The 27044-nt window shown below is 41.3% G+C and overlaps 2 protein-coding genes across 4 annotated transcripts in view; both read right to left on the bottom strand.

Annotated features, from left to right (window-relative positions):
* Positions 1–860: 860 nt before the first annotated feature.
* On the bottom strand, positions 861–10663 carry atg4da (autophagy related 4D, cysteine peptidase a). The gene is made up of 11 exons (XM_004567875.3): positions 10323–10663; positions 7578–7848; positions 7387–7470; positions 6864–7037; positions 5841–6192; positions 5672–5736; positions 4127–4278; positions 3960–4038; positions 3187–3263; positions 2888–3007; positions 861–2121 (listed from the first exon to the last, which is right to left on the bottom strand). The coding sequence occupies exons 2-11, from the start codon at positions 7795–7797 to the stop codon at positions 1942–1944; spliced, it is 1503 nt and encodes a 500-aa protein (XP_004567932.1). The 5' UTR covers positions 7798–7848; positions 10323–10663; the 3' UTR covers positions 861–1941.
* A 2826-nt stretch (positions 10664–13489) lies between these two features.
* The window catches only part of mast1a (microtubule associated serine/threonine kinase 1a), an 85673-nt gene continuing 72118 nt past the window's right edge, over positions 13490–27044 (bottom strand). For all 3 annotated transcript variants that reach the window (XM_004567876.2, XM_004567877.2, XM_004567878.2), the window contains 10 exons: positions 26712–26834; positions 26470–26579; positions 21855–22018; positions 20354–20598; positions 19928–20185; positions 19602–19834; positions 19071–19193; positions 18807–18943; positions 18028–18215; positions 13490–17939 (listed from right to left, as the gene is read on the bottom strand). In XM_004567876.2, coding sequence (XP_004567933.2) covers positions 16273–17939; positions 18028–18215; positions 18807–18943; positions 19071–19193; positions 19602–19834; positions 19928–20185; positions 20354–20598; positions 21855–22018; positions 26470–26579; positions 26712–26834 — 3248 coding nt within the window. In that variant the 3' untranslated portion in view covers positions 13490–16272. The remainder of the gene's footprint in view (positions 17940–18027; positions 18216–18806; positions 18944–19070; positions 19194–19601; positions 19835–19927; positions 20186–20353; positions 20599–21854; positions 22019–26469; positions 26580–26711; positions 26835–27044) is intronic.

Here is a 27044-nt window from a genome sequence, read left to right as displayed (position 1 = left end):
TGTACTCGGCGTGCATCAACCCTGAATTCTTGTTTGAAAATCCAAAATAATCGTGGAATATTAAATGTCGAGATAACCTGTGGCTAGATTTCACCCACAACAGTGAAATCGTGAACGGTGGCTGTGAACACAGGTATTAGAATCACGCGACTTAATAACTGCAACCTTCAAAAGCAACACACACAACCAAAATACACCGTTTTCTGCAGTGCACATTTGGCATTTTTAATTTTGAGAATTTATTGTGAGGTTTTGCACTTTTCATTCATTGCCTGCTTTCTTTTAAATATGCAGTGTTATCCCGTTTTTTTAATTTAGTCTCGATTCTGTAAAGCACAAAAAAAAAAAAAAAAAAAAAAAAAATACATACTGCATGCTTGTTTTCCCCCACAATTTAAAATACAATAAGTGGTGTCATGGTGGCGTAATGATGTGGAGGATATTTATCATATATTATTTAAATGTCACAGCCTGCCTTGGTGTTGTTGAACTGATGATAAAGTCACTGTACTCATATCGCCTTCAAAGTCCAACATCTTTGAGATGTGGTGGAACAAGAGATTCAAAACCTACAAATCTGCATTAACTGTGTGATGCAATCATGTGATATGGACAACAATCTCAGGAATGTTTCCAGCACCTTGTTGAGGGCTCCAACGTGGTATTAACAAGGTGTGAGTAATGAAATTATATGCCACATGTTACTTCAGCATCTGCTGCATAAACTTTACAACAAGCGTATTTGCTCTGACCCTGCTAACTACAGAACATTGAATTGATCATTTCCCATCGCTCTCGTTCCTTTGACAGCGTATATACCTGCAGTTCAAATCTACACAAAAAAACGCAGTAACATGTACTGTAATTCCAGTGTCTGAAGTTTAATCAGGACAATAAACTCAATAACAGTAGTAGTGCAACTTGCAGTAGTAGCTTTTACAGAAAAAGGGGACAAACAAAAACACAGAGACACTGCAGCAGAAGTCTGAAAATCAAGCAAACAACAAAATAAATTTAAAAAAAAGAAAAAAAAAAAAAAAAGATCTCCATTCAGCTTCGGTTTGTCTCATTACCTTGGCTGTGCAAGGTAAAATCTAGAACACGTACATAAGTAAGAGCTGGGTGTTTTACTTTGCAAACATGTTTATATAATAGTATAGCGGGAATGATTTAAGCCACAGTTTGACAGGCAAAAATACAAAAGTCATCTCCAACTTTAGGCATTGTTTTTCTTTATACCTGACCTTTAGTTCTTTAAGCAGCAGGAACAATGTAACAGCAGATTTCTTGCAGATTTTCATATCCTTAATGAATAAAGAGTCAGAGCTGAAAGTGCATGGGCTTGAGACCACGATGTCTAAAAATGAATTTACAGCTGTTCAAGACGCTCGTGGAAGAATCTGAAATTTATCTGGGATGTGACACGGCATAATCCTTAACACAATTTAAAAGACAAATAAATTACACTAACAAAACACTCACTCGCACACAAAACACACATTCTTAAATCTAATTAATTTAAAGAATAAAAATTAAAAAAAATATTCAGCAGAGGGAAGGTGATATAATACAAGTCATGAACAATATCGGGCAGACGAGTGAGCCAATTAAAGATGATGCAGACACCACTGAGGCTTTTTTTGACGTCGTCTGATAAAATGAACCAAGAACATTTCAAGTACTTGAAAACGTTTCTATCCATTTTGAAGTCACCTTCGTCAGGTAAAGCAGTGCTCCAGCCAGTAGTCACTAATGCCTGTTAGCTTATAACGCCACCCACACAGAGGTGATGACAGCAGCCGTGTTGACCAGTGAGGAAGACAAAGCACAAAAGAGTTGTGCCCGCCTTGCAGCCGCACCATCGACAGAATCAAGTCTTTTAAAGGCAATTGAGTGTCCACTTCTGCCCCCTACAGATGGGAGAGCATCGTCCTCAGAGCTTTACAGGAAGACAAACTCTTCACTGCTTCTTCTGTTGTTGCTTCTGCCTAGTCTCCCTGGAGGCAGGATATGAGCTGGAGGTCCACTGTGATTGCTGCTGTGACCCTCAAGTCCATAATCCTGACTGTGGCCCTCCACAAAGGTGAAGACAGGATACTTCTCCTTCGACGATGACAGAGCCTGGAAGGACAACAAAGTCCAGTTAAAGCAGATAATCTTAAAAACAAAACAGAATATATCGCACGCAGAGAAAAAGAGGAAAAAAAAAAATCAGTTTTTGACATTTTTCTTCTTCAAACTATCATAACGATATCTCCCAATTTATTATATTTAAATTTGTTTTGGGAAAATATTCCAATTTTGTTCTCCCACAATGGTAAATAATACTTCTAAAAATTAATGCATGAATTACTGAGAACACTTCAAGACTGGGCCAAGCTCTAGCAATGGTGAAAAATGTAATAATTTTAATGCAAAAGCCCAAACAAACCAATTACATCCTTGGCACATATATTATTTGAATGGAATATGAAGATCTACATACAGTACCTGCTTCGATTGTGTAGCACTCGCTTTCTACATTTGCTCTCGTATTCAACTGACTGTTAGGCATTACAAAGAAAAGCAGCCAATTCTCATGTTTTGACCTCAACTCAGAAAAAATAAAATCGGAAATCTTTGCTTGAAAAATTTGTGTAACTTGAGCTATTGAAATTGTATCTGTGCAGAAATGAAAACAGCAAGATGATTATTCAGCTTTCTGGAGCCGAAAGTGATGGCTTAATATTGCTTTTTTTCCCTCCAAACCAACTCAAACATATTTAACTGTCAGAAACAGGACAGATTTATCTCTACAAAAGAAAGAAAAAAAAATGCTGCTCATTTCTAGTATGTTGTATAAATTAAATCAGAGCCACAAAAATGTGAGGAGGTTGTAAAAACTCACCTCACTGACAGCAGAACATAGAGACTCAAAGTCCTTCTTGTTCTTGGCGTAGAAACCGATGGTGCAGCTCGGATCCATACGGTTGAAGGGCATCTTTTTAGGAGAGCTACAGTGGAACGACTGCAGAGTGGTAAAAGGAGACATGGGTCATACAATAAACAGATCAGAGCCAACTAAGCAGACATGTTATCTTTAATGACCCGTGAATGAGTTTGAAGTCATATGATATGATCCCAGGAAAAAAAAGGAGATAAAAGCCAGACAGACAGAAGAGAAGAGTAATGAAGCAGGCAGCAAACCTCCAGTGAGAAGTTAACTTGACTGACATCGACCACTGGCTGGCAGTAGTGAGGATCCAGATACAGCAGCTGCTCATCTGCCAGACAGAGAGGAATCCAAGTATAAAACAATAAATCAAATAGTTAAATGATGAATAGTCTCTCATACTTTTTATAATTCAGACAGCTTGTTCCTGCTGACCTTTGTAACAACTACCACAGAAGCCCAAAGCTGTAAGTTACAAACTCTACTTCCTTAACAAACCACCAAAACATATGTATAATATTATATTAGACATTGATACAAAAGGCACAATTTATATTTTTAATTTCAGAGAGGCTTTGTGATGGTTCATACAGGAAGTTTCCATTTGTAGTGTGAAGATTTATTTGGGATGTGCTTTTTTGCCTTAAGGGTTTTAAACCATTGTCAGGTAGCAGTTAAACACATTAGCAATCAGCTAATAAGCGACAAAGTGACAAATGACACCACAGTTTTTAAAAGCACATTTTACTTATGCTTCTAGATATCCTAAGTTTAAGAGTAAAGTGTCGTGAAGAGTAATGCAGAGCGTGATAAGCAGAAGTAGCAGTTCTGCACCAAAGCAGCGCGTCATTATCCACACCTGAGAGAATGTGTGGCTCCTGCATCGCCACTGCAAGAATAATACGGGTTGCAGAGGAGCATAACAGCAAAAAATGTCAGTTCTTCCCTAGCTGCCCTTGCTTCGGCTGGATTTATGCAAAAAGATTAAAAAAAAAAATGTACAGAGTATGTTTTTGGCAATCCTCACCTTGGAAACCAATGAAATACAGCGAATGTTTTGGTTTGCCTCCGATTATTCCAATACAGCATTCCAGTTTCAGGAAGTTCTGAGAATGAACACAAATATTTTTAATATGAGTTTAGACACTTAAAATCCTTTAGGAAGTGGGGTCAGGCACTGGATGGTTAACAGACCTTGACACAATCGATGTAGGATGGATTGAGGGCCTCCCCTCCCAGCCGGACAGGGACCAGTATGATAACAGACTTCCAGTCCTGACTGGACGGATCGGAAGAAGTCTGATTCAGTGACCGATCACACAGATGCACCACATCTTCTTTGTACACTACAAGGCACAGAAACAGTGAGGGTTAAAACAGGCATGATGTAGAGAGCAGACACTTTATTAGGTACACCTAGTTAGTACTGGTTTAGACTCCCTTTTGCAATCAGAACTGTCTTAATTATTTCCGGCACAAATTGAACTAAGCACTGGAAACATTCAGAGATTTTGGTCCATACTGATGTGACAGCATCACAGAGTTGCTGCAGATTTGACAGCTGCACATCTGTAATGCAAATCTCCTGTTCCACCACATCCCAAAGGTGCTTGGTTCATGTGAAATTTAAGGCTACGTCCACACTGTGTTTTTGTTTGAAAACGCATTGTTTTCTCTCCGTTTTGGCCTCCCGTCCACACTGAGACGACGTTTTCCCGTCTCGATGACGCATTTTAGTCATGTGGTGCAGTCATGTGACCAATTAAACAAAGATAGCGGAGTGCATTATACAGCAGTTGTTTTGATTGCTCTCAATTCTGACAGCCCTAAAAATGATTAATATCAGTTTGTACATGCTCCGGATAGCTTTTCTTCAAATTCTTTAATTCTCACTCGCTTTTGTGCATGCGCAGGACTGGAACGTAAGCGTTTTGGGTCGTTTCAATGTGGACGCACAACTCTGTGAAAACGACTGAAAACGCCAGTGGAGGCGGAGCGTTTTCAGACGAAAACGCAGTTTTCAAATCTATACAGCCTATCCGTAGCCTAAGGTATCAGTCGGTACTAAGAAACTATCCCCCACACCATTACACCACAACCTGACAGGATCGATTTTATGTTGTTTATGCTAGACTCTAACCCTAGGATCCAAATGATACAGGAAAAAATAAGACTCATCAAGCCATTCTTCTGTTGTTTTGTTGAGCTTGTGTGACTTCTAGCCTCAATTTCCTGTTCTTAGCTGGTAGGAGTGGCCCTGGCATGATATTCTGCTGCTGTAGCTCATTACCTTCAACGTTCAAAGTGTTCTACATTCATAGAGGCTCTTCTAAATACTTAAATTATAATGAGTGGTTATCTGAGTTTCTGTTGCCTTCCAATCAGTTTGAAGCAGTCGGGTCACTCTCCTCTGATTTCTGGTATCCACAAAGCATTTTTGGCCAAATAACTCCTGCTCACTGGATATTTTTCTTTACTTTGGATCGTTCTCTAAAACCCAGAGATGATTGTGTGGGGAAATCCCAATAGATCAGCTGGAATATTCAGACCGGCCCGCCTGGTGCAAACAACCATGCCACATTTTAAGTTTGTTAATCCCCAATTCTGATAAATGCTTTTAACTTTAGATGTACAAAAACACTGACCGGTGAGTGTATTTACACTCTTAGTGCAAAGCAAATATCAATCTGCTCTTTTCTCATTATTAAGCTAAACAAATATCTGCTCTATAAATCTCACCTGTACAATCCTGAGCCACATATACAGCCAGGTTTGTGACCACAGATGTTTTGTCCACTGCTTTCCTGAAAGGGACAAGAAAACAATTCCATAATTCTGGAAATGCTTAACAGCTGTGTAAATGATTTCAGAACACAGAAAAGCCTTGCTTGCAAAAACGAGCCCTTACCGTAGTATGTGTGCGACTACAGAGGGGCCATACCAGTCACCAGCCTTCTTCCCCGAACCTTTGCCAATATCCACCAGCTGGTGAACGCCAAAAGGTGCTGGGGGCTGATCCCCAAACCAGGTAACAAGCCTGGAGTGGATGTGCTCTTGCCTGTCCTTTGTGGACTCGTAGACCCTTTTCTTCTGGCTGCATCTAGGTGCCTGACTGCTTGGCAGGGATTTCTCAGGGGTGCTGGAACCTCGTGGAGAGCCAAAGGAGGGTATTGGGACCCCTCCAGCCCGGGCTGGGGAACGTGGATGGAATACCTCAAAGTCCACATCAGTAAGCTGCTGAGACTCTGGCCAAACCCAGTCTAGAAAAACAGAAACAAAATGTATTTATTTTATTTTTTTTCTTCAGACTTTAAACGATCAGAGGATGTTACAGACATGAGTATACACACAGAAAAAAAAACAGTATAAAACTGTGTATAAAACAAAAGAACGGAGTTAGAGAAAGGATGGGTTGTCAGTTTTTGAGTCAACCATAGACTGTATATAAAAGATGGACATGGCTACCATGTGGGAACCTGTAGGCGAGATCCCAAACCTGAGGGTTTTCTCCGTGCTATCATAGTGGTGGTTGATGTGACTGAGAAACCGAGGACACTGCTCACTCATCTGGAAATGACACCTAACTTTTTCTGTAACTGACCGAGGGGTGACGGGCGACGAACTGGGATAGTAAATTAAATGGTCTTTAACTGGCCAGTTCCAGAGTACAAAGTCAGTGAATGACAAATGTCACACTGAGATTAGCACAGGTTATACCCTGGTGAATTCATAGCTTCCTGCACCCTCTACTCAGGTATCTCTCTTGGCTAAACCAGAAATGAGACACGGACCATCTTTAGCTTTGAGTTATATGTGAGGACACATCTTGGTCAGTGCCGCAACCTAATTTTTATGATATTTTATATTCTTAATGGATGAACACTTCTTATGTTTAAATGTAAAAATGTGTGTACCAGATGGAGAGTTCTACCTCTGGGCATCAAGTGAACCAGGAGCCCCTGTGCCAGCAGCATCTGCCCACTGCGCAGCATGCAGCCCCAACCACAGTCTGTTGTCCAGGTGGAGCCCTCCAGCTGAGGGAACTCTCTCCTATAGGTCAACCAGATCCTGGACACAAACGCTAGGCGGAACCGCTCCACCTCATCTGAGAGGGAGTGAAATAGAGAGGTGGAGCAAGAGACACACAAACACACACATATTTAGAGCTCTAGCACTTTGTTCAAGCATTAAGCTGTTTGTATTACTAATTTTAAATTATGAAAAAGCTCAGTTATGATACCTGCATATAATATTTTGGAAATAAAAGCGCAGGTTTTGTCTGTTTTAGTTCCTACTGCTCAGCTTTCTCATGTCAAATAAACATTTAAATAGGAAACGGTTAACCAGTGTGGTTAGCCACAGCACACATCACTACAACACCTGGGGTCTATTCTTCTTTACGTTTCTCTAGAGAGGAAATAGTTTTAAGATGTATGAATACATTTAGCACTTACCTTCACTGTTAAGCAGATAGGAGTGACCCAGGACAGTCACAGGAGACATCTTGTTGAAGGAGGTTTTAGACTTAACAGTCCAGCCTGCAGACAGAGGCGCAAAAAAGATTCTCAAAGCAGAAATCTCAGTACTCCTCTATATAAACAAAAATCCAACACTCAGTCTTCATTACTTAAAACTGACTACAAACCATATTTGACATTATTCCACGCTGACATAAGTTTGGCCTTGAGTTTGTCCATCTCGTCAAGCTCCCCGGCGGCTTCTCTGCTGGCACCTTGAGTTTGTGGAGGCCTGACTCCAAAGCTGCCCTGCCGCTCCATGGGCTGCTGCTGCCTCCCCCTGTCCACCAGCTCATCTTGCATGACTCCCCCTACGTATTGTGCTGCACTCGGGGAAACTGAGTTCATGGCTCCGAGACCTCAGAGCTTACCTCTTGTGCTCCTCATTGCGACACAGAACTGATGAATGAACAAAAAAGAGGAACAACACAAGAATCTAGGTAAAAAATTAACTACTGATGCATCTTGTACTCAAAACGCTTTTACACTCATCCTGCCACTCATATACTTATTAACTCAAATATTTACTTGGATTTAAACTCATTTTAAAAGTGGCTTTTCTTCTTTGAATACACAGCACACAGTTACACTGGATTTTTCCTGGCTCTTAATTATCTGTGCCATCTTGTTTAACAGAAGTCTGAAATCTCCCTGTTATTTCTAGTTTATAAACACAAGTGGATTTTATGTTTCATCAAATTAAACTGTAGGTTTGAAAAGCCTCTTGAAATATTTATCTCTCAGTGCTGAATGTTTTTCATCTTCTACATTGCCGTTGTCACATATATCCAGTTATCAACGGATAGACGTGACATTTGTCATCCATGTGATGGTAATAAGTAATAAGTTTCCATTCTGTAATCAGAATGCTAAATATACATTTACTGATGCCTTTTGCTTCTGGTCAAGTACCACCCACAGGTCTTGAAGTCTGGTGGTTTAAGAATACTGATAATCCTCTGTAGTGCCTGGTGTATTTCCACTCAATAGTTTTGTTTATGCTGACATTCTACCTTGATGTAAAGAGCAATTTGGAAAAAAAAAAAAGTAAGATTCAGAGGCTCCATGAATCCTGTACTGATCATTTTCTATGGTATTTTCCTTTTATATATTGATTATTAGCCTGTAAATTTAGAGAAACTTTTCATTGTTTAGCAGATTCTAACTAAAGTACACATTTTCAGTTTCAACACTGCCTTCAGAGATGAGCACCTGTTTCTGGTTTGTATGCTCTAACATTTTTTTTCTCCTGAAACCTGGTTGTGTGTTTTCTGTTTGATGTAATAGGAGGACCAGCTGTGTTGGTGGTTGTGGGGAGTGTTGTCTTGTTTTCATGTTTCATGTTGCTAAAAACAAACAAACAAACAAACTCAACCCAATTTCTCCATTGTTAAAACGGAATTGGTAACAACAGAAGAGGCAGAGTTTGCACTTTGGCAGATAAATGACTAATTACATAAACCATTAGGGTAAAAGAAGAAGTCAAATTTTTAGCTGATGTATGCGGGTATGTAATTGCAACAAATTTTATTTCCCCTGAAAACATCAAAGTCATTCATTAAATAATACTTCTTATAAGAAGGAGGATTGTTATCCATGGCTAATCACTTTCTAACATTCACACAATAAAACTGAAGTAGGACGTACAACTCTGGATTCAGTGCCCAAGGACACTTCCGCAGGTAGACTTAAACGGTGAAGGAACCTGCTGACTGACAGATGACCCACTGAGCCACCTGAGCCACAGTGACTAAGACAGAGAGCTGGAAACAAAAAGACCCATTCTATGTCCAACTTCCACATTTACTATAATTGCTGTATTCTTTTATGTAAATGTCACTGGTATTTGAATATCATTTTAATGTGTGCCCCTAGATATTTATATTTTTCTAAAAACTCTGTAAGGTCATTATTAATAACTACTGAGGAAGCTGCTTGCTTTTGCACCTTCTTAATCACATGTGCATTTGAAGCCTCCCTTGTGTATTTGTATCATCAGCTTGTATAACTGATTGAACTGTTGCCAGGATACTATTGCGAAAGAGATGTTTAATCTGAGTTGTCTGTCTGGTTAAGTAAAATAAAAACATGTTTGTATATGCACAATTTTCTTTTTAGTCCTCTTGCATTATACAGTCTGTCAATGATCCACACTCATACTTTCTGCTGAAAACAATATGCTTGCGTTTGAGAGATCTGATAACAGCCTAAGGACCTGAGCAGTTCACAGGTTTCCTTGTTTCATTATGGATGTTTAACTCTAGAAAAAAAACAAGAACAAAGTAAGATCCTTCGTTTTTTAACGTCTGTAAGTCAGAATCAAGGGCAAACAGCACAAAGAAACATTAAAAAAAAACCAAACTGTCAGAGTAAATCCGAGTAATCATCCACAGCTGCCCATTTCACAATTTGAAAAACACTTAAGGAAAGTACCAGAGACCTTTTTCACCCTGCCCTGAAACTGATGAGTAGCACTTTCGACAGGGAACAGAGAGTATTACGATGAGTACTAACTGATCCTGCTGATGGAAACGTTTCTATGGTAGAGAAGAAAAAAAACACTCATCATGTGATAACCATTTGACAACCGGTATGTCGGGCTTTTCAACGTCTGTAAAAGTCATCTGATGATGATGGTGGCTACCATTTTTCATCACCTGTAAGTCAACCGGTTTATTAACCATAATCTATTATAGAAACACTCTCATGACACGACCAGTGTCAGGGTATATGAACGGATTCTGACCAGCAGCCTCACTGTCAATTCCCATTTACTGCTCTGGTCACAAAGACTCACCAGCACTATAGCGCATACCTAATTTAAAAAGCGTCTTTCACCATTATTAAAGAATCAAAGGCCAGCAACAACATACCTGATGTAAAGGTCGGTTAAGCAGGTCGGTACCCCGTAATAGAGCCACTCATTTCGGATATTTCCTCCCTCCTGGCGTACAGCGGCAGCCTGAGACTAGCTGGCTGAACACGCTAACTTCAGCAGCTAGCCCCGGCGTTAGCTCTCTAGCACTGAAGACGGAATCCCCGAAGAGCTTAATGCTTTTATAATAAAATACAGTTAATGTACGAATGGTAGACTTCCTCCCATTTAACACAGAAAGTCATTTATCTACACGGTTACGAAAATAAGCTACTACATAGCGTCTATGCTGCTCCGTGTGACAGCTCCTGACCGGACAACATTTACTTCCTGTTGTCCTTTTCCGGCGCACCACTATTGGTTGAATTAAATCCTGTAGCAAATCTGATAGGATAATATTGCACTAATGCGCAGTGCACGGTGCCATTGGCTAATAATAAGTCCTGTAGTTATGCAATGAGTGACCTGGTTAAAAAGTATGCGTTACTAAACATAAATAATAAATTTAGGTACAAACATGCCAACAATTGAAAAAAGTTAAAATAATAAGTAACATATAATTTTGGTTTATATATTAGTAAATAATTATGGTGTAATTAGTTACCTTTGTGCAGCTTTCAACCAGAATAACCATCATACATCCAAAATCCAACAAAAAAAATCTCAAGCAGGACCCAGTAAGGAATTGGCAGAAACGCCAGCTACTGATAGATAGAGCAGTTTCTTGAGGCTGTAAGACCAGGGTGAGCACTGTAGACAGTCCAGGTGTTATGCCTGGACTGTCTACAAGAAAGCCTGTGAATCAGTCCCTCATGCATGGATCCTGGAGTGCCTAGAACTATACAAGACAGGACCTTAAGAGCCTTCTTTAGGAAAGTCACCATCAAGAGTGGGATTTACCAAGGAGATGCTCTGTCCCCACTGCTGTATAGGCATAGGCCCGAACCCCCTTTTAGCCAGAACATTAAGAAGACTAGATATGGATACAGACTACAAAAGGGAGCAAACATTAGCCACCACCTCTATAAGGAAGGAATGAGTCTGAGCACTAATGAGTGTCAGAACCACCATCAAGGATGAAACAGCAAGGTCCATGAGTACACCAGGATGATGGTCACAACTGATTATGGGAACCCTGCGGGACTTCTTAATACAGACAGACAAACTGGTGATGGCTAACCAACTGGACATAGTAGTGGTGGACACGCAGAGGAAGACAGTCATAGTGGAAGATGCAGCTGTACCAAGTGAAAGCAACATGAGGGAGAAGAAACATCAGGAGCTCAAGAAATACCAAGGGCTAAGATGTGTAGGGTGAAGGCAACAGTGGTGACTGTGGTAATCCGATGACTGCCAAACAGGGGAAGTGGCTCCAGCAGATCCCATAAACGATATTCGAGAGCTCCGTCCAGAGCAGTGCACTGTGCAGGACTCTCAAGCCCCCAGGGCTTTGGTAGAAGACTCAAGCTTTAAGGATAAAGAAGGGTAAGTAACTTTATACTATATACTTATAACATATATTTTTAACCTGTCATCCTATCCCTGGCATCCTCCTGTGTCACACCAATCCTCTGCATGTCCTCAATCACTGCATCCAATCTTTTCTGTGGTCTTTTTCTCCTGCTCTCAAGCTCAATATTCAACATTGTTTGTCCAGTATATTCACTTACCCTCTGCTGTACATCTAACCATTTCAGTCTTGCCTCTTTAACTTTCTCTTGAAACCCCTCAGCCTAATTTGTCCCTCTGACATACTCATTTCTAATCTTGTCCATATCAGTAACTCTTAATGAAAATCTTCTCTGCCTCCTGTCTTTTGTCAGCATCACTGTCTTCAAACCAAACATCATAGCACACACCACTACCATCTTTTAAATGAGTAATATATTAACAGACCTGTCATATGTCTTCAAATACATATGGATACATTTTCATGTAAAAATAAATTACCTCCAAGAATTTGATTTTCAGGGGTTAGACTGATGGTTATAACATTGCTTAATTAATTAGCTATGAAAGTAATAATTTATTGCACCTGTACAGCTGCACAGCTGTTATAGGGCAAACTGCAGACAGGTTGCCAGTTTACTGTATCACAGAACGGTAGACCACTTAACCTCACATGCATGTCTTTGGACTATGAGAGAAAGTCAGACTACCCACAGAGAACATGCATCTCTACACAGAAAAGGCCCCAGCTGGCCTGGTTAAGTCAGACCCAGGGCTTTCTCATTGTGAAGCAACAGGACTAACCACTGTACCACCATGATGCCCTAGTTCAAGCACACTATTTTGATTTAATTTATCCTTATTCTAAGAAAAGAATTCAGTGCGAATATGCACAAGTAGTGCAAGTATCTGTTTAGTTCCGTCTTAACACGGCTTCACGTGTGGAGGTTACACATACATCATGCCCTAGACTTGGTCCCTAAGGTTAACTGGTGATTCCAAACTGACTGTAGGCTCAGATGTCAGTGTGTGGTTGTCTGTCTCTGTAGTGGCTCACAGCTTGTACAAGGTGTGCCTTTTTTCTTGCTCTGTACCAGCTAGGAAATTCTCCAGCCTCCCTGCAACTCCAAAAGTAGAAGAAAATAGATGGGCCTTAGACACTTAAAGGATGTGAATGTTTTCTCCACTAGTCAATGACAGTTTTGTTGACAGAAGATTCCAATCCATTTTATTTTGTTAATAAATGCAGCTAACTGTAATCTTGATAGTCTTGGTAGGATCAGAGGCCTTTTCATTTGCAAAGGAATCAGCTTCATAAACCTTTTCACAGCTGGAGAAACACAGAGATAACTAATAACATTAACTATGACTTTATTCCAGAGATTATAGCGCTGCAGCAGCTGTGAAAGGTTATTAGCTACACCTGTCTTTGACGGCTCTAAATGCTCTAAAAGAAGGTCTATTTTTTAAAAATGATTCATATTTGCCCCTAGGTAACACCCTTTCATAAAGTAGGACACTGAAGTCAGAATTAACAACACCCACCAAGCTCTCCTATTAGTAACAGCTACGATGACATGAACATCTTTTTTCAGGTGTAAAGAACTTATTAATAATTACCTGCACGCTGTAGCCAGAGGTGTGCTTACTGTGATAAATGCTGCTGTGGGATTAGAGGTTAAAGCCAAAAAAGAGTGAGATCCTGCAAGTTTTGGAACAAAAACTGAATTTTATTCCACGTACTGCACTTCAGGTGTCTGCATTTAGGTCACACCTATCACAAACAAAAATGCCGCAGTGGTACAACTAAATACACTTCGAGTGAACAGAGAAATGTGGAATGTTTTTATACTTATCAGACTTTTGTGTTCATTTGTAGAATCCACATTGTATACAGGATAGTAACTTACAAACAATATCAACTCAAGATTTTTTTTCTTTCAAATAAAGTGCATTTCTACTACTCTCTCTGTCAACCACGGAAAGAAAAAGACATTTTAAAACATGTATTATAGACACCACTGATCAGCAAAAGGCCTGAATTTTGATACAATAACTGCAGGAGTTTGTTTTCTTAATCGGGTGATTTGAGATGACCTGATGACTCCTTTATTACATCAAGGTATAAAAGAACTCCTTGCTGTGAATATAAGACAGTATATTTAAAAACGTAACTATTCACAAAGATATAATTAACAGTCACAACGGAAAATTAATAATTCATGTTTCAAGTGTTCATTTTATAATTACTGCAAATATTTTGTCATTAGAACTTTAAATGCATATTTGGTAACCGTATGGCTAACAACAACCATCAAATCAGTGCTCTGCACTTCATCAAGGAAACACTCACTCCAATAGATTATGATATTTCAAATATTTGATATTGATGCTAACCACTGGAGGGCAGTAGAGTAGTGTGTCAAATGGGAAAAGAAATCCCTGCCAAGCATGTAAGGCATGGGATATGTTTTCATATTCATGAATGGTTATGTGAAAAAACTGCTGCCAACACAGCAGAGATCAGCCTCCTGGTTTGTAGCTCTATGCAGTCTTAAGCTCATTGTTGCGGATTTCCAGGCAGATACAACAATGTAAAGCAACAAGCGGCTGCTCTTCGTTAAACTGTACACTGAACACCCAGTCGGAAGTGACCGAGACAAACTTTCACTAGATATGTTGTGCAGATGAACCACTTGTTTGAGGTTTGGAGGTAAAAGTACATTTTAATCCGTGAACTTCTGCATTGGTGTCAGATTTACATGCTGTTGTTGGCTGAATCAGTTTCCCTTTTATGTTTTTAGAACCTTGAATATCTACAAAAAATCTAATCACTGGCAGAAAGTGACAATTAACAATCACATCTGGATTAATCTGTTTAGCCACCTACTCTCACACATGGATTTGCATAAGATTATGTACACTGGATAGTCATGAATTACAAGAAAGTGACTATGACCAATGAGAGAGGAACATCTTTTTGTGTGTGTGTGTGTCTCCTGTGAACATTTCCCAGCATTCCTGCTGAGATCACTGACAAACACTTTTATCTGTACGTTGCACAGCAAAATGTGAGGATTATATTAATCAGTCTGGACAAGCTAACTTGTAAGTACCTAAATACAAAGTCATTCTGATTACACTGTAGATAGCCTGGTTTAAAGAGAACGGGCTCGATGTGATATTCCATGTATGCACAAACCCTACTTTTGCTATAGAGCCCTTTAACAAGTAGATTATAGTATGCTACATCCATGACTGCCTGCTTTTTCAGATTTGACTGAAAACAACACACGGGGTTCACTGCATATGTGCATAATACATTTTTCTATGCCTTAACATGCTATAGTCTCCCAAGCAACCTTCACTGTGCCGGTTTGATTTGTTGGGGAAGGATTTCCTTCCTGCTTAAAAAATAAAATAATACTTTAACTGTTACTGGATCCTGACTGCTCATTTTGAGGAGAATTTTCATGCCAATGACCCTCGCTGAGTCTGCCGAGTCTTTGAACAGACACAAACATGGTCACACGCTTCTTAATCCACTCATAAACACACTTGTGTCCTAATTCGTGTGACCACAGGCGTATGGATTTAAATGCATGAAAATCAGCTGCTTCCTGTGGCGATGTGCGAGTGTGTGTTTGCGAATGTGGCAGCAGCCAGAGATGGAGTGAAGAAAAGGGCTGCGGTAGCCCATCCTGCGAAGGAGAGATAAGCGCCGAGGTCTGACGTTCTTGCTTTCCTCTGTGGCCTTCAAGAACCACCAGAAATTGTCCCAGGGTAGCTAAACGCACATGCGCTTGCACACACAAACACACACACACAAAATCCCCTACGACAGAGATTGCGAGACTGTGCTCGCTGTGACGTCCACTGACAGAGTGCCTGCTTTGGCTTCGTCTGACCGTTTAACTCAGGAAAGTAAACTGCTGGATGATGAATAAAGAGCTCAATTATCTTCTTACTCAGTAACTGTTTGATGTGTCAACTTTGATTTGACTGTTTCACTGCTTTGGTTGACGAGCAGTAAAAAAAAAAAAAAAACCAAAATCAAAAAAAACCCAAAACAAAAAAAGGGCTGGCTGAAAGAAAAAATAGAGTGACTGGATTTGGTATTCACAGTATTCAGCATGTTTTGATCTGTAAAGCACTTTTTGACCATCTTGTACCTATTACACATGTACAGTACAAACCATGTGACATGCATTCACACAGACTCACATATACATCTGATAAAGTGTTTCACATTACATTTAGAGTCCTCTTATTAAAGTATTTATAATAGAAAATCAACAGTTAATGCACCTTTACAGTAGATCTTTTACTCCTGGTTTTAGGTTAGATTCAGTCAGTGATTGGAATCAATAAATAACATTTTATACTCTTAAACTGGAATGTACATTGGTTTTAAGTGCTAGTCTTCTGTTGCACTGTCCAAAAAAGGCATCTTCTTTTTTTTTCTTTTTACTAAAGTCCCATTTAGGGACTCCATGAGGTCACATTTTCGGCAGGCTGCTACCTGTTGCCTTCTCTAGCGGTGAACCAGCAGGACTCTGGGTCACCACTGCAGCCCCAACAACCACTCGACCTCCAGCTGGAGAGTCAGACTTTCCCACTGTGCCTCCCTGTTTTTCCTCTGCTGCTTTAGACTGCTGCTCTTTGCTCTTGGCCCCCTCTTGAGAGCCGAGCTTGATCGGCCCGAGGACGTTTTTGGCCACAGTGGTCAGCTGGCTGACGAAGCTTGTCTTGTCACCAGGGGAGACAGGCCGTGACTTACAGAGGGAAGGTCCACAGAGGGAGGGGGTTACCGCGGTTGGGGAAGGAGAAGGAGAGGGTGAGTGCTCCTCCACCACCTCCAGACGACATTTGTCCTCCCAGTCGAGTGATCCCCGGTAGCAGTTGACAGCCCCGAGTCCCTGCCTTACTTTGGCCAGTGACAGCGCCTGCCCATGCGGGGGAACGACAGGAGGGAGGACCCGAGCTGGTAGTTTGGGGCTTTTGGAGCCAAGGTCTGGTGTCCTTGTGTCACTGCTGTCAGTCCCCATCTTTCTCAGGGCGTCTCCAACTCCTGATGGTTTAAAGGTTTTGCTCAGAGGACCTCCTGTCACTGTTGTGATGATGCCAGCGGACTTATCTGGAGCAGAAACAGAGCTTTTGCTGTAGGCAGCTCCAGGAAGACCACACCGGCTCTTGTTGTCTCCTTCCTGCTTTGATTCAGGTCTGCCCCCTAGCTGCTGCTCCTGTGGATGTTTACTGTTAGAAAACAGACTTTTGGCTATCTTGGAGTCTAGCTGTTTTGGAGACATGTCCACCTGACTCTGGGTGAACTTCTCAGGCCCCTTGTGAGCACCTAAACCCCCTGTTGTTTTGGTAGGCGTGCTAGGGGTTATAGCTTTAGTAGTTCCTGCACTTAGTACAGAGCTTTGTGAGTTCAAAGGCTGCTCACTTGCATGAGGTTTTCTTCCTAAGGATGACTGCGATCCTGTCCCAGCCTCCTTCTCCCTCTCCACTCCTCTCTCTTTCTCTTCCCTCTCCCTTCCAGCCAGTAGTGTTTCCCTGCTCAGTGGTGACTCCTGTCTCCCTAGTCTCCTCGCTGGCTTCAGCACACCAGTCTCTGGGGAAGTTGAGGATGAGGGTAGAGGGGGAGGATTAGGAGGCAAATTTTCCCCTTCTGTCTCCAGCAGGCTCTGGAGCCCAAGCTCGCAGAGGAAGGCGTCCTTGCGGTACTCAGAGTGCTGCACCTCAAGGCTGTGTTTCCTCAGTGGACCCCCCAGCCCTCCTGTAGAGCTTGACTGGGTTAGAGGTGAGCCGAGCTTCTCTGCTGACTGCACGCGTTTGAGGAGAGGTGATCGCGGAGGCTCGGCACTCTTGGGCCTGGGACGTACCACCGGCGGGGAAGAGTGGAGCTTGGCAGGGAAAGACTGGGTTGTGTTGGAGCTCCCTACAGTGTGACCTGGTAAAGGTGGAGGTGAAGACTGGGTGGGGGAGGGCGTGTGAGCCAACGGGGACAGTGGAATATTACCGGCAGACTTACAACGGGCAGACCGATACTGGCGATGGAGTTTCGGGGAGAGGCCGTGCAGTGAGCTGGGTCTCATGTGCTGTGAGGGAGCCGGGGAGTTTGGAGTGCTGGATGCTGCAGAGCTGCTCTGAGAGGACGCACCTGCAGAGAGCAGAAAAGATGAGTGAAGCTGTCAAAACCCCCAAGGAAGTAAAATTAATTTGTGCACTGTTTATTTTCAGTGTCCTACCCAAGTATGAGGGCTCAGGGGTGGAGCGATAGCCCTGAGTTGGAGACCGTGCAGACAGGCTGTGAGTTGGGGAGCCGGGAAGACTCTCACTGGAGGACAGAGAGCGATTCAGGGAGGACAAGCTGCGGCTGGTGTGCAGGAGATTGGACTGTTTTGTGATCTTGCGGAACAAGGAGCTACGCTTCTTACTGCGGGATAGAGAAGAGAATAATTAAAGAAGGAAGGAAGGTCTGAATTGGGAACAAAGATAACCGACAGTAATTTACAGTATTTATTAACTTCGTTTAAAAGCACAGTGCTGATGGGTTTGCAAGTAATGCGTACTAGCTACATACAGTACACTGAGTATTTTAAACTGTTGCTAAGCATTTCTCAAAAACACTGCACAATTTTGCATTAATTCTCTATTATTTTAATCATATCAGACTCAGGGCGATGTGCTGCTCTACAGTGTTTTGACAAATTTCCTGTCATTGCTGCATTCAAGATAGCTTTGACCTTAAGCAGTTACTGACTTCGAAGTCTTGTTATAGTCTCCGAAGATATTTTTTTTTGTAGTACATTAAAATAAACAGAAATCAGGTTCTGCTTTAAATGTATAATGTGTACCTCAGCCACAAAACTGTTATAATCAATAAAGCAAAACACGTAAAGCTCTTCAGTTAGTAAGGCTAACTCTTCTTTGGTCTACAGCCATTATAATAATGAAAAATATGTTATTGAGGCGAGAGTTCAGCTGAGTCGTTGTATAAGTGCAGTGTAGCAGCTACTTGTCCTACTTGTCCTGGCTGTCTTTGCCCATCGTCCTCTTGTTTCGCCGGGCCATCTTGCACTTGTAGCTGGCCTTACGAGCAGGGCCCACTTTAATGGAGGTGTTCTCAAAAGGTGTGGTTGTCACCGTCACCTTGTTGCCACTCTGCACAGAAGAGCAATAATAATTTCCGCACTGACAAGCACATTTACATAAAGCCTTCTCTTGAAATTGAAAGCTGGTTATTTATATTGCCAGCGTGGAACAACTGAGAATAAATAAGCCTGCTGACCTTGAGGATGAGCTCCACTACTTCAGTGTGGACCAGACCGTGGACGGGCTCCCCGTTGACATGAGTGATGAGGTCACCAGCACAAAGGCCAGCTTCCTGGGCGGGGCCACCGTCCTCCACATGCTGCCAAAACGCAAAAAATATTCAAGTTTGCGGAAGGGGGAAAATCACCTCCATGTAAACAGAATGCTCATGTTGTGATTCTCACTGGTAAATCTCAAGACAAGACAAATATTTTCAGATCAGATTATGTAGCATATTTGTGTATGGTGAGATTAGAAAAGTGGCTCTAACGTTCAACAGCAGTGATCTTGTTATGTCCCTATTGTCCAGCTTTACCGCCGTCCTAATCCTGCTCTGCATTCTAAGTGCTTCCCTTCAGTTTAATCCCCTTTTTTAAATTATTGATTCCTATTTAATGGCAGCTCCACTTCTAAAAGCACACTCACAAATCAAAACACAGGCCATCCCTCTTTGCGTGAGGTTATGGAGTTCAGCTACAACATTAATACATGTCTGAGAGTTTCTTACCCAAACAATGTGATGTACGCTGTAGATATCACTGTCTCCAATGTAGACTCTGATGGCTCTGAGAGTAAAGCCATATTTCTTTCCGGAGCGGTGGATGGTAATGGGGGAGCGCAGCACACTGACTGCTGGGAAAAAGTCTCTGCTGGGTGAAGAGTCGCGTGACGAAGGGTTGGAGGAGAAAGAGTGGGGCGACATGGGACTGGCCAGCGGGGAGAAGCCGCCATGCTGCTCCACTAAAAGCAAGGAGACGGTAAAGAGGAGAAATAAGTATGACGTATCAGTAGTATTATTAAATGTTTCATTGTCTCTTTCCTTGCCCTTCTTACCTGACGGTATGATAACAGACAGGGCCGTGGCAGAGGCTGATTTAATGACCTTGTTGCCTGCTCTGGAGTTTCGCTTCTCTCCCTCACCAGACAAATGCTGATGGCGTGCCCTTCGGAGGACCAAGTCATTTGTTGCTCGTGGCCCCAGAGGGTCATACAGAGGAGTCATCACATCCCGGCCGGTTGCTGCAGGACCTGGGGATAATGTGGTGATGGCTGTGGTAATGCCTGGTGTCTCTCCTGGCCTTGGAGATTTGTCTGTGAGCACACAAATTAATAACAATGTTAAAAATGACTCAGCTGACTCAACAGTAGCCATCTTATAGGCAAAACCTCTTTTGCTTTCTCTATCTGCTCTAAAATCTGTCACTTTCTCTCCTTGCAAACATTTCACTATCTTTGAGGCTTTCCCGCCTGCTGACACACCTGCCCCATTGATCTCCTTCAGACTGTTCCTTTGCTCCAGCAGGCTCGGTGAGGGGACAGTAGTCCCGTCCAGCGAAGTGCCACGGACCTTCATGTAGTTCTGGCGGGACAGGAATTCGGACTCGCCCTCTAGAGGTGAGGCAAAACGATGCGTGTCCATCAGAGCTGAGAAGCGTCGTCGGGCACCAAGAGGAGGGCTCGCATCACCTTCTGTGTAGAGGGACTCTGAACAGGACAGGCGCTTCCTGTAAGAGAAGGATGCAGTCAGAGAAGGTAATGGCACAAATTTCTCTGCAACCACGCAAGTGACTGTCTGCTCTAACAGTGCAGCAATGACTATTACAGCCCTACAGAACCTGTGTGGGTGTGTTTTGCTTTTCCTTCCCTGCTTTTGGTAATTACCATTCTACAAAAATTCAGCCGATGGGAATGTCTATGATTCTAGACTAGGAATAATAAAAACTCACAATTTAAGAAATATGACAAAAAGTCTGAGACGATACTTTTTTAAAAAATTTCTAAGGAAAACATTTCTTTCTAGTTAATGAACCACATCACTTCACTTTGCATTTGAATTAGCAGTAATTAAACACCAGTGATTTTTTTTTAGCAGAGAAAGACAGGACACAATCAGATCATGTATTTTTATTATTTTTCTAATTAAATCATAATTAAATAATGAGCTGTAAGAAAAAACACTTGGCTGAAGAGAGAGATGATACAGATAATGTCCATTTGTTTTGGCTGGGGAGAAAATATGTAAGGTAATAAATAATGAGTCTCTTGATTTTCTATTATGGAGACAGAACCTATCAGTTATTTCCTTTCACGTGTGAATACAGAGTGATTTCAATCCCGACAAACAGCCTGAGGTGAAATGGAGACATGAGAAGTAATGGAAATCTGTTTCCTGTGTATGCAAACCACAGTATGAAGGAATTAGATCTCACAATGAGAGTAAATTTTCCATTTATGCGAGCTACAAACTAAAATGATTGATGCAAGCTAATTAGAGGTCTTTAGTTTTCAATATTAAGATTGAGGCAGGCGTTTCCTGTAACAGACGAAGAGCTAATAAGCTGTGTCTGTTAGGAACTGAAACAGCTTCAGAATCGAGGGTACAAGTATCATTGAACCACTTGCACTCAAACTAATGAAATGGAATAAAACTAATGAATCTGTTGAACAGAAACATATGAGGCACCAATCAAACTCGGCTCTCCTCCTTCAGACTGGGTGGATCTGATGCTGTTTTTGTCTCAAAGTGAGTGCAAATCCTCACACAAAGATCTTTTTATACAACGAGTGTCAGAACTGGTGTGAGTGAGATGGAAATAAAACTCCAGACAAACTGAAATAAGTGAGGCTGCCAAAAGGAAAAAACCTTCAGGGAATCACCTCATGAACATCCTCATACGTTGCTTAGGTGTAAAGAACACCCCTCCTTACTGTGTCATACCTACAATAAACTGAACCTTATTCAGTGCTGCCCACCACTCACATCTCAGGGGATCCAGTCCTCCAGCTCTTGTCCCTCATGCTGAAGCTGCCCATGCTCTCTCTCTTCGTTACCTTGTCCTCCCGTGGGCCCTTGTGTTCCCGACGGGACACGGAGCACGTAGCTTTCTGTTCCAGCTGAGAAAGATGCTCCATGCTGCTGTACACCTGCAGCGGGACACAGTCAGATCGATGAGCATTTGGTCTGTTGGCTTTGATTAATAGCTCAGGAGAAATGTTGCTTTTGAGTTGGAGTTGCAGATATACATTCTGTGTGAATTTGTTTCAGACACATGCCTTTATTTCAACAATTACTGGTGATATGATGGTTTTTATTATTCAGTTCAGGTGGAGATAGAGTGTTTTTGGCATAGACTGTAGATAAAAGTCTGTGACATCAACCAAAGCTTGATGTCATTTTTTTCCCCTGAAACCAGCAACTTCACAAAGCTGCCCAGCCTAAAACGCACACTGCTTTATCATCTATTTTACTCTAATTGGTAACATAACTTACAAAATTAGTAGCATGCAGTATTCAGTATGATTGTCAAGACTGAAGTCTCTTCAGGAAGGTATTTATGAGGTTATAGATTAAGCGAGTGCATAGTTTGCATAGCTTTCCTATAGAAAACTATGCAATCCCACTTCAGTTTCCTTTGAGCCACGTCCCCATTTGACCTGGAAACTCAATCTTTTCAGTCTATAGTTTCTGGTAGCAACCTGGCATAAAATACACAAATAAATGGACTGGTACTATCATTGACACCTTTTGTCTCGTTGTGCTTTAGACTACAAGTGTCATTTGGCCAACCACCGAGTGCACCTATACGCACTTTTATCTAACATTGACCGATGGATTGGTAAGAACTTCAGTTTCCGTATCTCGCCCCAAAATATTTTAGCACATGGACAGGAGGAGCCAGCGATACTTCTGATTAGAAGGCAACCCGCTGCATTGCCTGAGCTACAGCCAACCAGTGGGGAAGATGTCAGATTCCTTAAATTTCACCAGCTTTTGCACTTCAGTTTATTTTTACAGGTCTGCTTATGTATGAAAGTTGCATAAAGGATAGAGCCAGCAGTATAACAAATAAAATAATCAGATATTCACCAAACGTGTGTAGCTCACTCATAATCACTGCCTGAGGCTACATCCAGTGCTGTATAACACACCTGAATCCCCAAGCAAACTGTGGTCGCACTGCAATTTCAGTTATAGGAGATAAAACCGCCCGCCATGAGTCTGAAATGCCAAATCGATGGAGGACTTGTTAATGGAGCATCTCGGTCCAGGTTTTAGCTTTCAATGTGGTCTGCCAGCTCAAAATGTGTGCAGACCATTAAAAAAAGATTTTACTCTTTTAGATGATTCAGCCTTTAAAACATGCATATATGCCTCCTTAGGAAGCCTCTAACAGCTCAGGTTTGCAATTTCTGTGGAAAATTATGTGTCACAGTCTGGCCAAAATACTTTAAGAGTCTGATAAGGAGAACATTATGAGCTGTTAAATTTTAGGACATTCTGGCAGTCGTAATTTTCACTATTGGCAGCTTCAATTCAAAAATACAAATTTCCACCTTGGCTTTTGCAGATATGTGAGTGAGCAAGACTGGAGAAAATGTCCATTTGGAATTTATTAACCAGTTTGCTTTGATGCAAGTCTGTGTGCATTATGTAATCATGGCAAATGGTTACTGTGCTATATAATCAGTGGGGTTTTAATCGTGGGAACACTGTGCATCTAAAAGTAAAATGCAGTTAACTCATTTGCCTAACATATGTTTGAGAGTAGAAGGAGGCATAAATCTTTGGGAGCATTGTGTCAGGAAGGCCCACCTAGGGTAAAAAAATAAAGTGGATCTCTCAGCTGCCTGTTTTTAGAAGATATTGTAGAAATATTACAATATCACTAATCTATGAATTTAAGTACAGTATTTTTGGGGGTTTTTTTATTATCAAATTAAGTGGTTAAGAAGCTTTGCACTACTGTAAAGACACTCCCAGTAGCATGAATGTTTTCTCTGCATGCAAGTGAGTATTAACGTACCACAAAGACATGTGCATAATTCAATTGTAAGGCCTTTATTATGTGCAGAGTAACACAGGAAAGCTAAGCTGTGTGGGGGAGGACAAGAACTGAGCTGTGTTAAGGAAAGCCTGAAGAATATTCTGCAGTGCACCATGGAAACAAGTATCAGCTGAAGACTGAGCTATCGGCTTAGCAGGAAAAACAATGTTAACAGCTACAAACAATTTCTTAGCTTCATGCATTCCTTCTTTTGTTAAATGCACCACAGTCATTTAGCAGCAGTTTCTTCTGTTCTATCACCTAGTTTTATCTTTGTTTGTTAGTGGTTCAAGATGATCAAGACAATACAGCACTATGTAAAACCCCTAATTTTGCTTCAAAGGAGTCAGATTTTCTTGTATTTTTAAAGTGATCATCAGCAACAGTTCTCCAGGCGTTCTGAAGGTACTTAAAGTCATTAGACTCATTTACAGTCATTCACTCTCAGTCCAGTCCTACCTGATACTTTTTTTCATTTAACTCTATGAATCCCCTTAACTCTATAAATCACTCAAACATTAAAAGACACCTAATTCAAGGGAACAACCAGTGTTGTGTCTACAAATAACAGGCAACTTAACTTAGCAAAGAATCAATTTTACGCTGTACCTTCAGGCACTTCGATACTAGCAGTATGTCGTAAAAATTGATAATTTCTTTAGTTGAATATGAAAAATGACAGCGCTAGCAGAGTTTGATAGGCATAAAATAGCATTTTTGCGACTGGAAAAAAATCCAGCAAAGATCTGACACAGGACCTGAGAGATGCATCTGGCTCTTCAGTTATCCAACCTACTGTTTGCTGAAGCCTCATCAAAAATGGTCTCAGTGGAAAAGTGTCTGTCAACAAGCCCATTTTTAGAGAAGGGAAACAGGAAGAAAAGGCTGAGGACTGAAAATCAGTGTGATGAATTAAAAATTACATTCAAACTGTTTTCAGTATGTAAGGAGGAAGTTTGGAGAGAGGTGTCCAAAGACCACCTTGTGCCATACAGCATGCTATTTAAACTTCCCCTAACTAAGACCCTTATTCAAGTGACCTAACTGTGTTGATGCACATTCATTTTGATTCTTGTTTCAGCCAGAATGCTGATCCATGGATAACTGGCTGCTCACTGCAGCCTCCATGCCCGGACACACCTGCAAATGCTCCTCGGCTTCTGGACAAATCCCCTGCCAAATATAAGTGCTTGTTAAAATTGAAGCTTGAGATTTTACTGGGGCACTTGTCCCAAAAAAGGGGTCTAGCAACACTGATGTATCAGGTGACACATGATATTCTGTTATAGCATGCAGAAAAAAGATTAATGAGTGTCACCAAACCTACTTTAAAAGTGTGCTGGTCTAAGTTTTGCATTCACGCCCTTGTTGGTTGCAGAACGACATTACAATACTAATTAAATTGTTCTTGAATTTCTTGGATAATGATCTAATAGCTTGGTGTCACAGTGTCTGGGTTTTGTCTTATTTTGAGTTTGGAAACCTTGCTAATCAGTAATCACTTCCTTGTGTATAAACATTCCTGTCTTCCTTTTAGTCTTTATCTGACAATCTGCTTTCCCTCCTGCATGCTCCGAGTAAGGTTCCTTGTTCCCGTGCTCATAGTCTGGTGTGGACAATGTCAGAAAGCTTTCAAATAAAATACCAAAGTTTGTCTCACTCTCAGTCCAAATGTCAGAGATTTATCTTTAGGGCTACACAAGTAAGAGAGAAGTACCCAGTCTTCACACCAAGTCAAACCAGCAGACTTTTGCTTATCTAAGCCACTTAACTAATAATTAAAGTAGTTTATGATTAAATTATCATTATTAATAATGATATTTCTACAGCAGTACATTAAATTAGTGTAATAGTGTATTTGCCACAGATCTTGTCGTTTCAGGGTGCTTGACAGATGTCTCTGTTCACGTGCAATACCTGTAAAAATCTGCCAAACAGCCTTGCAACGCTAACTGTAACGTTATTTTAAATTTAACTGAAATTGGGATTTCATTGAGGCACTTTCTGTTTCCAAGCAGGGGTGGACGGAGCAAATGGAGGGAAGGCAGAGTGAGTTAGACAAAGAGATATGAAAAGACAGCATGAGGTGAGAAAATCCCATCAGAGAGAGAAAGTGTGACAGAAGAGGGAGTCACAGATCAGAATTGGAGGAGCCAAGCAGAAAGTGTGAATGTGAAAACAAATATAGTTAAAAAGATGTCTGGATCATAACACATCTGTAGATAGGAACAGCAAAAAATGTAGTGTGAGGAATTAGAAAAATAGCAGGTGGAAGACCCTGACTGTCTTAAAATAGAAAGAGAAAAGAGCATCAGTGATGATGGCGGAGTGAGTCCAATTAGAGTTATTAGCAGCAGACATGAGACCTGGTCCGACCTCCAGATGCTACACTATGTACAGGATGACCTACTTTTATCTAAAAATCTTGTCTCTTCACTCATTTAATCCTGTCCGATGTCTGTGTGACAAAATGTGACAGAGTGAGGAAAAAAAAAAGTAAAAGTGACTGAGACAGAGATTTAAAAAAGTGAGAGGCAAAGTCAGACAGACCTTGCTGAAGCGAGGAGAGCAGGATGAGAACTGTCTGATCTCCACTGGCTCATCGTCATTGGTGTCATCCTCGTCGTACGTATTGATGTGGTGATAACGATCGGAGCGAGCTGGCAGACACGAGAGAGAGAGAGGCAGAGAAGATAAAATGTGATTTTCCGGCTGGGGTTGTGTCAGAACATCTTTAAATAACCCATGAACCTAATATTAATGTCATTTCACATAAATCTAGACACACGTACTATCAAAGTAGCTTGTGTCCTCCTCTGACTCCAGGTGAGGGATGAACTCTGCCTTCTGTCTCAGCAAACTGTTCCAGTCCAGCTCACTGAAGAAGGAGTGCTGCTTTACCTCAAATGCGCCCCCTGGTGGTGGGGGTGCAAACAACATTAATTGTTACCCTCATCCAAAAATAAAGATGAATGAGATGAATAGTCTTTCAAGAACAAATGTAAAATATATTGCAGAATGCCAAGTGGATATGATAAGATTTTTTATGATACTTTTTTATGCATTATATAAACGCTTGTGCCAGAAAGTTATAGGTGGACAGGGGAGAAACAGCTTTCCTGTCT

The sequence above is a fragment of the Maylandia zebra genome, linkage group LG6 (assembly GCF_041146795.1).
Source record: "Maylandia zebra isolate NMK-2024a linkage group LG6, Mzebra_GT3a, whole genome shotgun sequence".
NCBI classification, from domain to species: domain Eukaryota; kingdom Metazoa; phylum Chordata; class Actinopteri; order Cichliformes; family Cichlidae; genus Maylandia; species Maylandia zebra.
This window is presented reverse-complemented; position numbering and strand designations above follow the sequence as displayed.

Excerpts from the sequence above, each read along its gene's own strand:
- atg4da (XM_004567875.3), bottom strand. The coding sequence starts at position 7,797 with ATGAACTCAGTTTCCCCGAGTGCAGCACAATACGTAGGGGGAGTCATG. Across the intron at positions 3,264-3,959 it reads GTATTTCATTGGTTTCCAAG|ATGAGCAGCTGCTGTATCTG; the intron begins GTGAGGATTGCC and ends TCTGTCTGGCAG. Across the intron at positions 3,008-3,186 it reads AAGTTAACTTCTCACTGGAG|TCGTTCCACTGTAGCTCTCC; the intron begins GTTTGCTGCCTG and ends ACCACTCTGCAG.